We start from the raw sequence: 14,109 nt of genomic DNA, 5'->3' as shown, positions 1-14,109 counted from the left end.
AAAACACAATATAACGTTATATTAGCTTACCACAATAGCCAGAAACACAAGCCATTCCCCAGTAGCAAAAGTTAGCGATCGTAACAAACCAGCAAAAGATATATAATTTTTGACTAACCTTGATAAGCTTCATCAGATGACAGTCCTATAACATCAGGTTATACATACACTTATGTTCTGTTCGAAAATGTGCATATTTAGAGCTGAAATCAGTGGTTATACATTGTGCTAACGTAGCATCTTTTTCCCACAACGTCCGGATATTTTTCTGACACTTTTTCTGACACACATATTCTGACCAAATGACTATTCATAAACATAACTAAAAAATACATGTTGTATAGGAAATGATAGATACACTAGTTCTTAATGCAATCGCCGTGTTAGAATTCTAAAAATAACTTCATTACGACATCCAGCTTAGGTATAGCGAGAGAGTACCCAAAAGCTGGGCGCAAACGACTAGCACAACATGTTCGACAGATATATGAAATAGCATCATAAAATGGGTCCTACTTTTGCTGATCTTTCATCAGAATGTTGTACAAGGGGTCCTTTGTCGGGAACAATCGTTGTTTGGATTTAGAACGGCCTTTTTCCCTCTCGATTTAGCAAGCACACTTGCCAAGTGGCGCGAATCTCTCCATGTCAACAAACGGAAGAGAACGGAACACGGCAAAACTCTTGAAAAAATTTCAATAATCTGATTAAACTATATTGAAAAAACATACTTTACGATGATATTGTCACATGTATCAAATAAAATCAAAGCCGGAGATATTAGTCGTCCATAACGACAGCTTATCAGAAGGCAAATCCAGGTCCCTTGACGCGCTCTCCAGAAAACAGGAAACTGGTGACACGTCATACAAAGAGCATTTATACGAGCCCAGATCAAGTTACACACTCCATTTCTTCTCTCACTCCTTGTCGACATCTAGTGGAAGATGTATGAAGTGCATCTAAACGAATAAATATCAAGGACTTTAATAGGCAGCCCCTAGAAGAGAGCATCGATTTCAGATTTTCCACTTCCTGTCAGGAAGTTTGCTGCAAAATGAGTTCTGTTTTACTCACAGATATAATTCAAACGGTTTTAGAAACTAGAGAGTGTTTTCTATCCAATAGTAATAATAATATGCATATTGTACGAGCAAGAATTGAGTACGAGGCCGTTTGAAATGGGCACCTTTTATCCGGCTACTCAATACTGCCCCTGCAGCCCAAACAGGTTAAAGCTTGGTCGCAAATGGGTCTTCCAAATGGACAATGACCCCAAGCATACTTCCAAAGTTGTGGCAAAATGGCTTAAGGACAATAAAGTCAAAGTATTGGAGTGGCCATCACAAAGCCCTGACCTCAATCCAATAGAAGATTTGTGGGCAGAACTGAAAAAGCGTGTGTGAGCAAGGAGGCCTACAATCCGGACTCAGTTACACTAGCTCTGTCAGGAAGAATGGGCCAAAATTCACCCAACTTATTGTGGGAAGCTTGTGGAATATATACGCTACTAGAGTTCATTAGCATACTGTTGACTTTTTCCCCTCAATAATGAGCTAATAGTGACCCAGTTCGACATGAACCAATTAGCCACAGCAACCGTGCAAGACGACAGGCTTTCTGGCTGGTCTGGAGAAGGGGGGGGGGTCGGAAGAAATTGACAATTGGGTTTTTGGGCGTTTGGCTATTTCAGTAGTAAATATTATTTTTCTCAACTTAATTTTTGGGAAATTTTGGGTCAAGTGCCAGAACAATAAAGTGCATATGAGGTGGTGAGACGGGGGAGGGGGAGACAAAGGTAATTATGATGACAGAGGGGGGAAACAATGCCAATGCCCCGGCCCAGGAGGAGCGAGTGGTGGACTGGCGCCTGTCTAGCTGACTGTGTCTCTGTGTCCACCCCACTGGAGCTGAGTTCTGTTTGACCAGAAGATTCACAAAGATAGTGCTGGCAACTGGTGACACTGGCAAAAACCTCCTACCTTTCCACCGCTTTCACTACTACTCAACAAATTAAGCTAGCTGGGTGGATTCCAATGAGGAGTCATTCGTGGTTATATTTGTTGACACTGATGTTCCGGTCACCCAAAGTCAACAAGCGATGGCAAAGAGTTATCTATATACGAGACAGACTGACGCAGGGTTCCCCACAACATGTTATTTCACTTAATACTTTGGGATTTTGGCAATAAGGTCCTTTATCTACTTCCCCAGAGTCAGATTAACTTGTGGATACCATTTGTATGTCTCTGCGTGCAGTAGAAGTAGATAAAGGGCCTCATTGTAAAACTCCTGAAGTATCCCTTTAAAGATACAAGTTGGGCACAGCCAATAAAATACTTAGTGAATGGATTAACATGTAATAGTATAATGATATAATATCCATCAGCCCTTGAGTGAACGTCCAATTAATTAATATTAGGCTATTAATCACTTATCAACTCATCACAGACTCTTTGTAGATGCAAACGATCCATTCAAAGGCTTACAATTGACAGTATAATTTTGTGTGCATGAAATGTGATATACACTGAGTGTACAAAACATTAAGAACACCTGCTCTTTCCAAAGCTATGATCCCTTCTTGATGTCACCACTTGTTAAATCCACTTCAATCAGTGTAGATGACAGGGAGGATACAGATTAAAGCAGGATTATTAAGCTTTAAAACAATTGAGATATGAATTGTGAATGTGTGCCATTCATAGTGTGAATGAGCAAGATAAAAATGTTAATTTGAACGGGGTATGGTAATAGGTGCCAGGCACACCGGTTTGTCTCAAGGACTGCAACGATGCTGGGTTTTTCATGTTCAACAGTTTCCCGTGTGTATCAAGAATGGTTTAACACCCAAACGACATCCAGCCAACTTGACACAAATGTGGGACGCTTTCGACATCTTGTAGAGTCCATTCCCCGATGAATTAGGAAGGTGTTCTTAATGTTTTGTTCTCTCAGCGTAGCAGCATAGCAGGATATTAAATGTGCCATTGTAATAGCCTACACGTTAAAATGTAAAATGTATTTAAAAATTCAACTTCAAAAATACCTTTACGAAACAATTCAAGTGTGAATCGCTAATTTATAGCCTACCTGACCTTTTGAAATATTGTATTTTTTATTAGGTCTGATAAACACGACAGAATGTGTGTCACATATTATTGTCATATTCTAATATTTCCAATAACACTTGAAACACCCTGAATGAAGTGCTCTGTTTGCACCTCTCTTGTCTACTGTTTTACTGTTCCTCTTCTTTCAAATGAATTTTATTCTGTTAGACTGCAGGTTCCTCACATTACACCATATTATACATCAAATGAAAGCGTTGCAAAAGGAGGGCTAATTATTCCTTTGGAAGGGTTATAATTATGTCCTTTAGACAGAGGAATGGATACTGTAAGGAGGGATGGGAGGGATTTCCCAGGTCAGACAAAGGGCTGTGCAGCCAGCCATGCACTTCCAGTAACTGTTCGTCCATGACTCCTGCTGTTGGGTCATTTCCACAATTCTTTCAGATTTCTACTGAGAAAATAAATGATAACTTTTTTTTGAAAGAAGTAGGCCTACTTAAATGTTTTATTAATCGTCTATGCTATTAGACTATGGCAATTTTCAGTTATCCACCCTGAAGGAATGACCAAAAAATTATAAAATGTCACTATGTAGACCAATAGGCCAAGACGTACAAATTCCATTTTTGAAAGCGGGAAAGTGGATTAGGTAATATGCGACGGGATTGCGCTCCATTGTCCAAAAGGGGGGGGGGGGCAGGATTGCACAATAGTGGCCAAAGTGTGTATAAATACCAGTGCACCGCAGTCTCAACACATGACAGAGAAGTCCCTCATCCGCTGACACCAAAAGAACAATCAATCAACTTTGGACTCGTCTTAGTGCATTGAAAATTGTGCGTTGGAGAGCAACACTTTTTGTGAAAATTGAAGAGTTCTGGTCTTCTTCATATACTGTCACTACAATTTCAACTGATTTCAACAGGACTTTTAAATAGGCTATAATCTTCCTAACAAAACCGAGAATGAAGGCCTGTAGTGTTGCAGTTGCAGTGGTACTCGTCCTTGCGTGTATGTTCATCCTTGAAAGCACCACTGTTCCTTTCTCCGAGGTATGTCTAATTCTCCAACACCAACCCACTACAAACATGTGTGCATCGATTATAGAGGTTGGTCATGACTCATTTGTGCCTAATGTCTTTGCAGGTGCGAACAGACGAGGTTGGAAGCATTGACAGTCCAGTTGGGGAACATCAACAGCCTGGCGGCGAGTCCATGCGTCTGCCGGTACGTTCAATTGAATAAATGAATTAAGCTAATTACCTTTAGCAAATTAAAATCGAAGTGGTTGCGTTTGCCCCACAGAATTGAATTAACCTACTTGTGCTACCTGTTATCATTTGATTGTGAGCCGTTAGAGAGGGCTTCAGGGCGAGCAGTGTGCAACGTGGTTGTAAAGTGGAGACTTGGACAAAAATACTTACCATGTGCTTGTTCCCTCCTTTTTTCATTTTCTTTTCTTGGCGGGGATACAGGAGCATTTCAGGTTCAAGCGTCAGAGCCACCTCTCGCTGTGTCGTTGGTGCTGCAACTGCTGTCACAACAAGGGCTGTGGCTTCTGCTGCAAATTCTGAGGACCTGCCTGCAATAAAACCATCTTATTAACTTATTGCCTTTAATTGCCCCCCTCTTCTTCTACATTTCCTTTGGACTCTGTGGAGAAGATGCAGTTTCATTGATGTCTTTCTCACTGCAACCTCAGTCTTGTACATAAATGTTTTGTATCATGTTGTATAACATGTTGTATAGCCTAGTGACACAGGAAAAAGACATCGCTAAGTGAAATAAGTGAGGATTTAAAAAAAAAAAAATGTTCTAATTTGCACGTTTGCGATGTTTTCATTCTAAGATGTTGTTATTGTAACTATGATAATGATTTGTTAAATCTTTTTTTATATATATAAACAAACACATTCTTTGAAGAGGTATTCAACCCCTTTTTTTATGGCAAGCCTAAATAAGTTCAATAGTAAAAATTTACTTAAGTCACATGCATGGACTCACTCTGAGTGCAATAATAGTGTTTAACATGACTTTTGAATGACTAACTCATCTCTGTACCCCACACATACAATTATCTTTAAGGTCCCTCAGTTGAGCAGTGAATTTCAAGCCCAGATTCAACCAAAAAGACCCGGGAGCTATTCCAATGCTTTGCAAAGAAGGGTAATTATTCTTAGATGGGTAAAAAAAGGATAGATTGAATATCCCTTTGACCATGGTGAAGTTATTAATTAGACTTTGGATGGTGCATCAATACTCACTGCAAATATTCAGGCGTCCTTCCTAACTCAGTTGGCGGAGAGGAAGAAAATAGCTCCGGGATTTCACCATGAGGCCGATGGTGACTTTAAAACAGTTACAGAGTTTAATGGTTGTGATAGGAGAAAACTGAGGATGGATCAACAACATTGTAGTTACTCCACAACACTAATCTAATTGACAGAGAAAAATATTCTAAAACATGCATCCTGTTTGCAACAAGGCACTAAAGTAATACTGCAAAAAATGTGGCAACGCAATTCACTTTTTGTCCTGAATACAAAGTGTTATGTTTGGGACAAATCCAATACAACACATTACTGAGTACCACTCTCCATATTTTCAAGCATTTTGGTGACTGCATCATGTTATGGGTATGCTTGCAATCGTTAACATTTTCACAAGTGAGTTCCAAATATCTCTAACAGTCGCCCCAGTGTGAGTTTTTTATGGGCGTCATGTCATTATGCACTCACTGTTCCAAAATGTGGTTGTTACGCAGCAGGACAGTTATCCCGCGCTGTCCTCAAACCAAGGCACGCTGCATGTTAATTATCTATAGGCTATGTTTCAACTTGGCAATTTCAAATTATTTTCAAACACGTTTGAATTTCTAACAACAGTTTGAATTGAGGTGTGTTCTCCCTCCTCATTAATTCACATAACAAGTAGCCCATTTCACTGTTGCGGACAATTTACATTTGAGGCTTTACTGAGGCGGGCAAACTTCCCTCTTCAACGAGAATAAGTGCCTTATTTTCTGTATATCGTGTTGCCGTTTCTACTGTGGCATACAGTGTATGTATGTATGTGTGTATGTATGTATGTATGTATGTATGCATGTATGTATGCATGTGTGTATGTATGGAGCATCATGTATTTACAGTTTTATTCACATGTTCAGGTACTGGTGACAAATCATGCATTCCGATTCTTGTATAGATTGTAATCGACACATATGATGTGTGTAAAATATTTTTTGAAAGTTAATGAGCTAATGCTAAGCTATTTGCCAGCTATGTGTTGTGCCATGTTTGTTGACAATCTGGTTGTCATGTTACCTTCTGCCAGACCAAAGCTGTTATAAAAAATGAGGGGAAGGAATAGTTCACTCGACTGACATATGGTGCTTTCAAAACAGCTGGGAACTAAAAAATACGAGGTCAACTCATGACATCAGTGATCTTCAGGTATTTTGGGATTTGGTATTTCATTAGGATCTCCATTAGCGGTTGCAAAAGCAGAAGCTACTCTTCCTGGGGTCCACACAAAACATGAAACTTAATACAGAATGACATAATACAGAACATCAATAGACAAGAACAGCTCAAGGACAGAACTACATAATTCATTTAAAAAAGGCACACGTAGCCTACATATCAATGCATACACACAAACTATCTAGGTCCAATAGGGGAGAGGCGTTGTGCCGTGAGGTGTTGCTTTATCTGTTTTTTAAAACCAGGTTTGCTGTTTATTTGAGCAATATGAGATGGAAGGAAGCTCCATGCGATTAGGGCTCTATATAATACTGTACGCTTTCTTGAATTTGTTCTGGATTTGGGGACTGTGAAAAGACCCCTGGTGGCATGTCTGTGTGTCTATGCAAACAATATGAGATTTTCAACACATTAATGTTTCTTATAAAAATAAAAAGTGATGCAGTCAGTCTCTCCTCAACTCTTAGCCAAGAGAGACTGGCATGCATAGTATTAATATCAGCCCTCTGATTACAATTAAGAGCAAAACATGTCGCTCTGTTCTGGGCCAGCTGCAGCTTAACTAGGTCTTTCCTTGCAGCACTGGACCACACGCCTGGACAATAATCAAGATTAGACAAAACTAGAGCCTGCAGAACTTGCTTTTTGGAGTGTGGTGTCAAAAAAGCATCTCTTTATTACGGCCAGACCTCTCCCAATCTTTACAACCATTGAATCTATATGTTTTGACCATGACAGTTTACAATCTAAAGTAACGTCAAGTAATTTAGTCTCCTCAACTTGTTCAACAGCCACACCATTCATTACCAGATTCAGCTGAGTTCTAGAACTTAAATGGTTTCCAAAGCTTTTTACGGTCATTTTTGTTCTCAATGATTTTCTCATCAAAGTAGATAGATTCTAGAATCTCATGATTAAACCACGGGCTAGATCTCTGCTTTACCCTGACCCATCTAATGGGAGCCATCACATTCACCACACCAAGGAATCTACATTTAAAGGCTTCCCAGGCACTGTCTACCCTTACACTATCCAACACAGGTGACCAGTCAATTTTATCCACTTGCTCCCTAAACATTTCAACACAGTATTTTTGGAGTCTTCTGACGGTTTTGGTTACACTTAAATGTATCTTTAAAAATCCCTACTTGTGCAAAATGTAATAAAATGATAACTGATTCTATATACTATTACTCCACTCTGCGGTATTTTGGATTTATCAGACACCAATATTAAGTCAATCGTACTTTGCACTGTTTTACATACCCTGGTGGGATGTTTTATCATTTAGGTCAGAGCAAGTGATCTACAGAAGTGCATAAATACATTGTGCGTTGAGCTATCCTTTTTGCAGACATCAGTATTGAAATCCCCTAACAAAATGACTTCCTTCACCAGGAAATCATTACAGTTTGACAACACAATTTCGAGACCTTCATAGAATGCATTCTGACACAACCCCAACAAAATCCGCTTGGTTTTGGGAAGGCTGATATCCAGCCAGACAATCTCCAAATCAACGCTTAAATCCGATCTGATGTTAAAAGCAATGTCCGATCTCACAAACGCACATATTCCCCCACCATTCCGATTCCGATCCTTCCTGACAACAGAGTATCTCTTGCCTATCTCAATCACAAACAGATGAATCCAACCATGTCTCAGTAAAACACAAGACACGTATCTCATCAATCTTCGGTAGTAGGCTTCGAACGTTTAAGTGCACAAAATGTAAAACCCTTCTTCCCAAAGGCCTCACTGAATTCCCGATCCACTTGTAACTCGCCTCCCACTGCACGACCATCTTCCTGCTGCACTGCATCCGGTGGCCTCTCTGCCTCCACGGAGCACCCCTCCTCAGGTGCTGCTCCATCGTCGAAAAGGACATTTCTGTATTTCATTTCCAATAAATATGCAAACATTTCTAAAAACATGTTTTCACTTTGTCATTAGGGGGTATTGTGTGTAGATGGGTTTGATTTTTGGGGGGGAATTCAGGTTGTAACACAACAAAATGTGGAGTAAGTCAAGGGGTATGAATACACTCACACACACACACACACACACACACACACACACACACACACACACACACACACACACACACACACACACACACACACACACACACACACACACACACACACACACACACACACACACACACACACACACACACACACACACACAATTAATTCCTGGGCTGTTCTGAGAGTCTAAGTTGTCAATATTGTCAATGTTTTATGATCAGTCCATTGCACCTGGTAACCCTTTGAGGTGGGAGGGTGGTTGACATTGTTGCTCAGTATTCTGTGTAATACAGCTGTCAGCATATAGGGAGTGCTAGTCAACAGGGATTGTTAAGTTTAAGGGCCCCCATTCGAGCAATCGTCATAGTGACTGCTCATTCAAGTTCAACACATCACATATTCGAATAAACTTGGGCACACTCAGCTTTTTCTCTCTCTCTCGCTCCATCCATATGTAAAATGCCACAGAATACATTAATTCAGAGCTAGGCGATTGAAGAAACAGAGTAGGTCTAAGATAAACATATTCTCACCATCTCTCTGCCTCTCCCTTTCCCTTTCCCTCTGCCTCTCTCCCCCTCTCCCCCCTCTCTCTCTGCCTCTCACTCTCCCTCTCTCTCCCAGCCTCTCCATCTCAATCTCAATATATTATGTGCTCTAAGGCCACTGAATGGGTTAATATTGACAGAGAGAGAGAGAGAGAGAGAGAGAGAGAGAGAGAGAGAGAGAGAGAGAGAGAGAGAGAGAGAGAGAGAGAGAGAGAGAGAGAGAGAGAGAGAGAGAGAGAGAGAGAGAGAGAGAGAGAGAGAGAGAGTTGAAATACTCTCCAACAGTAGGCCCTACAGCTAGAGGGTAATAACCGAGAACTATTGACCGTCAGCTAATATTGAGATTCTGTCATTAAAAAATGTCTTCCGGCCGCCTATCTATATTATAGTTCCATCACACCAGTATAATACATCATGTCATTTGCATTTAGATCTCCTCTTTTCTTGGATTGCATACTGGATTGTATACTGGATTGCATACTGGATTGCATCCTGGACATCGGGCGCGATGGAGTCGATAGTGAGGAGATTCCTAAAGAGAATGGATGGAGATCATAATGAAGGCAAACCACCAACACAAACACAGCCGCCCGGCCCCTCTTCTGTCCGAATCCTTGCAGCACCTGGAGTCGTTAGTTTTAATTAGCAGAGAGGAGTGATAGGGGCTTCTCTCCCCTCCCTCCTCTCTTCTCTGACTGTATGCTCAGAAATACTGATTGCTCCAGAATACTGAATACTATACTGGTGGCCAGCCTACACTCAGGCTTCCAATGACACGTTTTATACCAACGACTACATAATCTTACCCGGGCTCAGCAGGCCTGCATGCATGAAGTGAATAAATCAGTGAATATATTCACAAGTTCATTTGAATAGATTAATTAATATGTTGTTAACTTTATGCATGATTATACACTCTTAGGCTGTCCCTATAGGAGAACCCTTTTTGGTTCCAGATAGAACCCTTTTTGGTTCCATGTAGAACCCTCTGTGTAAAGGGTTGTACATGGAACTCATAAGGGTTCCACCTGGAACCAAAAGGGTTCTACCTGGAACCAAAAATAGTTCTTCAAAGGGTTCTCCTATGGGGACAGCCGAAGAACCCTTTTAGGTTCTAGAGGGCACCTTTCTTTCTAAGAGTGTATATGCTAGCTGCCTGACTGGAAACAGATTGGAAATATTTGAATAGTATTAATTACTGTTAGTTTTAACTAATAATATGCCGGGGTACAGTGGAAGCCAAATCATGCTGGTCTAATTTCATTGAGGTCAGAACTGAAATCAATCCTGTCTGTCAGATATTGTAGTACCCATAGCCAACTCTTCTCTCCTCTATCCTCTTCCTTTTTATTCAAAGCTTTTGAAGTGTTCTGTCTGATAGGATGTCGCTCTGCTTCAGATGCGTGCGCGCACACACACACACACACACACACACACACACACACACACACACACACACACACACACACACACACACACACACACACACACACACACACACACACACACACACACACACACACACACACACACACACACACACAATATCGAACAATACACAATACTGAAGCACAGGCGATGATTTACGTTGCCTATCACCTCCTCCATCTGTCCCTCTCCACCAAACACTCAACCCACAGCTCAACACACTAGAATGGGTTAGTGGGCCCCAACAGTCAACATTATTCAAAACTTAAGCCCACATTCAAAACCAAACTGATTATTGTCTGAAGAGGGATCTGGTGCCACCGAGGAATAAGTCCATTGTTTTTTAAACTTGAGACACCCGACTTGTTTCATTCATATGTAAAGTCTTATCTAGACCCAGGCAAGTGGAACCTTTACTTCTCCAAGGCTACTTGAATCCTAAGCAAACTGTGGAAATGAATAGAGCGTGTGTGCTTAGCTGTTGCACTGTATACTCCCTGTGTCTGTCCACATTGTGATAGCAGGGCCACAGTGGGAAGAAAAATGCATTTCAGGTGAAGCACAGCAAGGTGGACCAGCTTTGTGATTCTCATCCATGCACACCAAATACACACACACACACACACACACACACACACACACACACACACACACACACACACACACACACACACACACACACACACACACACACACACACACACACACACACACACACACACACACACACACACACACACACACACTATTTCACACTTTCCACCCCCCAAAAACACATACTGTAACATCTTCAACCAAGAGCTGAGGGAAATATGCCATGTTCTCTCAAACATAATATCTCCCACAGCATGTGTTGGATCCACATAAATCATGTCGGTGTTATTTAGATGTATATTACCCTTGGGAGAGCTGTGCATTTGAGTGCAGCGCTGGCTAGCGTTACCCTCGGGCCCACACTGATTATATCAAACAATATGCAGCATGGCCTGAATGCTTAAAGAGGGGGCATCTCCATCTCTCCTCGCTCTCCTCGCTCTCCCTCCGGTTGAACTGTGAATGAAGGTATAATAAGGTTAATACTGCTGATTTACCCAGAGCCACCCTGGGGTGGATAGATAGGCCTTGACATTGCTTCATTGGTTCATGCTTAACCATGGAGCCTGGATAGAATCCCCAGTGAGCCAGTGGTACAGTCTGTTGTCCTAATGGCACTACAAAGTCGCAAACCGTTGATTTGTCATTCACCCACACGCATTCTTCAGTTACGCAGGGTATCCATTCAAAAAACACAGAATTAGGGTGACTAAATCAATGGAGGCCAGAGAAAAAAAGTGGTCCAAAATCAGGAAAAGTGAGCTAGGCTGTTTTTTGTGCAAGAATTAAGGCAACTGGCTACCTGCCAGGCTCACTTTCCCGTTGAACTCGTCTTTTTTCTTCTTGAATACACAGGACATGAACCAATACAGGGGTAAGATGTATATTGAGTTTGAGACGTGACATGTAGTATTTTCATATTGTGATATACGCTTTTCATATTAACTGCAGTGGGCTACATTTTTATTTATTACATTTTTTATTTCACCTTTATTTAACCAGGTAAGCTAGTTGAGAACAAGTTCTCATTTACAACTGCGACCTGGCCAAGATAAAGCAAAGCAGTGCGACACATACAAAAACACAGAGTTACACATGGAATAAACAAGCGTACAGTCAATAACACAATAGAAAAAAAGAGAGTCTATATACAGTGTGTGCAAATGGCGTGAGGAGGTAAGGCAATAAATAGGCCACGGTAGCGAAATAATTACAGTTTAGCAAATTAACACTGGAGTGATAGATGAGCAGATGATGATGTGCAAGTAGAAATACTGGTCTGCAAAAAAGCAGAAAAGTAAATAAAAACAATATGGGGAGGAGGTAGGTAGATTGGGTGGGCTATTTACAGATGGGCTATGTACAGCTGCAGGGATCGGTTAGCTGCTCAGATAGCTGATGTTTAAAGTTGTGAGGGAAATATAAGTCTCCAGCTTCAGCGATTTTTGCAATTCCTTCCAGTCATTGGCAGCAGAGAACTGGAAGGAAAGGCGGCCAAAGAGGTGTTGGCTTTGGGGACGACCAGTGAGATATACCTGCTGGAGCGCGTGCTACGGGTGGGTGTTGTTATCGTGACCAGTGAGCTGAGATAAGGCGGGGCTTTACCTAGCATAGACTTATAGATGACCTGGAGCCAGTGGGTCTGGCGACGAATATGTAGCGAGGGCCAGCCGACTAGGTCGCAGTGGTGGGTGGTATTTGGGGCTTTGGTGACAAAACGGATGGCACTGTGATAGACTGTATCCAGTTTGCTGAGTAGAGTATTGGACGCTATTTTGTAAATGACATCGCCGAAGTCGAGGATCGGTAGGATAGTCAGTTTTACGAGGGTATGTTTGGCGGCGTGAGTGAAGGAGGCTTTGTTGCGAAATAGGAAGCCGGTTCTAGATTTAATTTTGGATTGGAGCTGAGTCTGGAAGGAGAGTTTACAGTCTAGCCAGACACCTAGGTATTTGTAGTTATCCACATATTCTAAGTTAGAACTGTCCAGAGTAGTGATGCTAGTCGGGGGGGCGGGTGCGGGCAGCGAACGGTTGAAAAGCATGCATTTGGTTTTACTAGCATTTAAGAGCAGTTGGAGGCCACGGAAAGAGTGTTGTATGGCGTTGAAGCTTGGTTGGAGGTTAGTTAACACAGTGTCCAAAGAAGGGCCAGATGTATACAGAATGGTGTCGTCTGCGTGAAGGTGGATCAGGAAATCTCCCGCAGCAAGAGCGACATCGTTGATATATACAGAGAAAAGAGTCGGCCCGAGAATTGAACCCTGTAGTACCCCCATAGAGACTGCCAGAGGTCCGGACAACAGGCCCTCCGATTTGACACACTGAACTCTGTCTGAGAAGTAGTTGGTGAACCAGGCGAGGCAGTCATTTGAGAAACCAAGTCTGCCGATAAGAATACAGTGATTGACAGAGTCGAAAGCCTTGGCCAGGTCGATGAAGACGGCTGCACAGTACTGTCTTTTATCGATGGCGGTTATGATATCGTTTAGTAGCTTGAGCGTGGCTAAGGTGCACCCGTGACCACCTCGGAAACCGGATTGCACAGCGGAGAAGGTACGGTGGGATTAGAAATGGTCAGTGATCTGTTTATTAACTTGGCTTTCGAAGACTTTAGAAAGGCAGGTCAGGATGGATATAGGTCTATAACAGTTTGGGTCTAGAGTGTCAACCCCTTTGAAGAGGGGGATGACCGCTGCAGCTTTCCAAACTTTAGGGATCTCGGACGATACGAAATAAAGGTTGAACAGACTGGTAATAGGGGTTGCAACAATGGCGGCGGATAATTTTAGAAAGAGATGGTCCAGATTGTCTAGCCCAGCTGATTTGTACGGGTCCAGGTTTTGCAGCTCCATCAGAACATCTGCTATCTGGATTTGGGTGAAGGAGAAGCTGGGGAGGCTTGGGCAAGTAGCTGCGGGGGGGGGGGTGGTGGTGACAGTGTTACCTAGCCT

At 42.0% G+C, this 14,109-nt stretch overlaps 1 protein-coding gene across 1 annotated transcript; it reads left to right on the top strand.

The window, feature by feature from the left end:
- The first annotated feature begins 3,942 nt into the window (after window positions 1-3,942).
- On the top strand, window positions 3,943-4,868 carry LOC120031263 (hepcidin-like). The gene is made up of 3 exons (XM_038976940.1): window positions 3,943-4,126; window positions 4,221-4,301; window positions 4,550-4,868. Exons 1-3 carry the CDS (start codon window positions 4,040-4,042, stop codon window positions 4,646-4,648), a joined length of 267 nt encoding a protein of 88 aa, XP_038832868.1. The 5' UTR covers window positions 3,943-4,039; the 3' UTR covers window positions 4,649-4,868.
- Window positions 4,869-14,109: the final 9,241 nt, after the last annotated feature.

The sequence above is a fragment of the Salvelinus namaycush genome, chromosome 37, assembly GCF_016432855.1.
Source record: "Salvelinus namaycush isolate Seneca chromosome 37, SaNama_1.0, whole genome shotgun sequence".
Taxonomy (NCBI): domain Eukaryota; kingdom Metazoa; phylum Chordata; class Actinopteri; order Salmoniformes; family Salmonidae; genus Salvelinus; species Salvelinus namaycush.
This window is presented reverse-complemented; position numbering and strand designations above follow the sequence as displayed.

Excerpts from the sequence above, each read along its gene's own strand:
- LOC120031263 (XM_038976940.1), top strand. The coding sequence starts at position 4,040 with ATGAAGGCCTGTAGTGTTGCAGTTGCAGTGGTACTCGTCCTTGCGTGT. Across the intron at positions 4,127-4,220 it reads CCACTGTTCCTTTCTCCGAG|GTGCGAACAGACGAGGTTGG; the intron begins GTATGTCTAATT and ends ATGTCTTTGCAG. Across the intron at positions 4,302-4,549 it reads GCGAGTCCATGCGTCTGCCG|GAGCATTTCAGGTTCAAGCG; the intron begins GTACGTTCAATT and ends GCGGGGATACAG.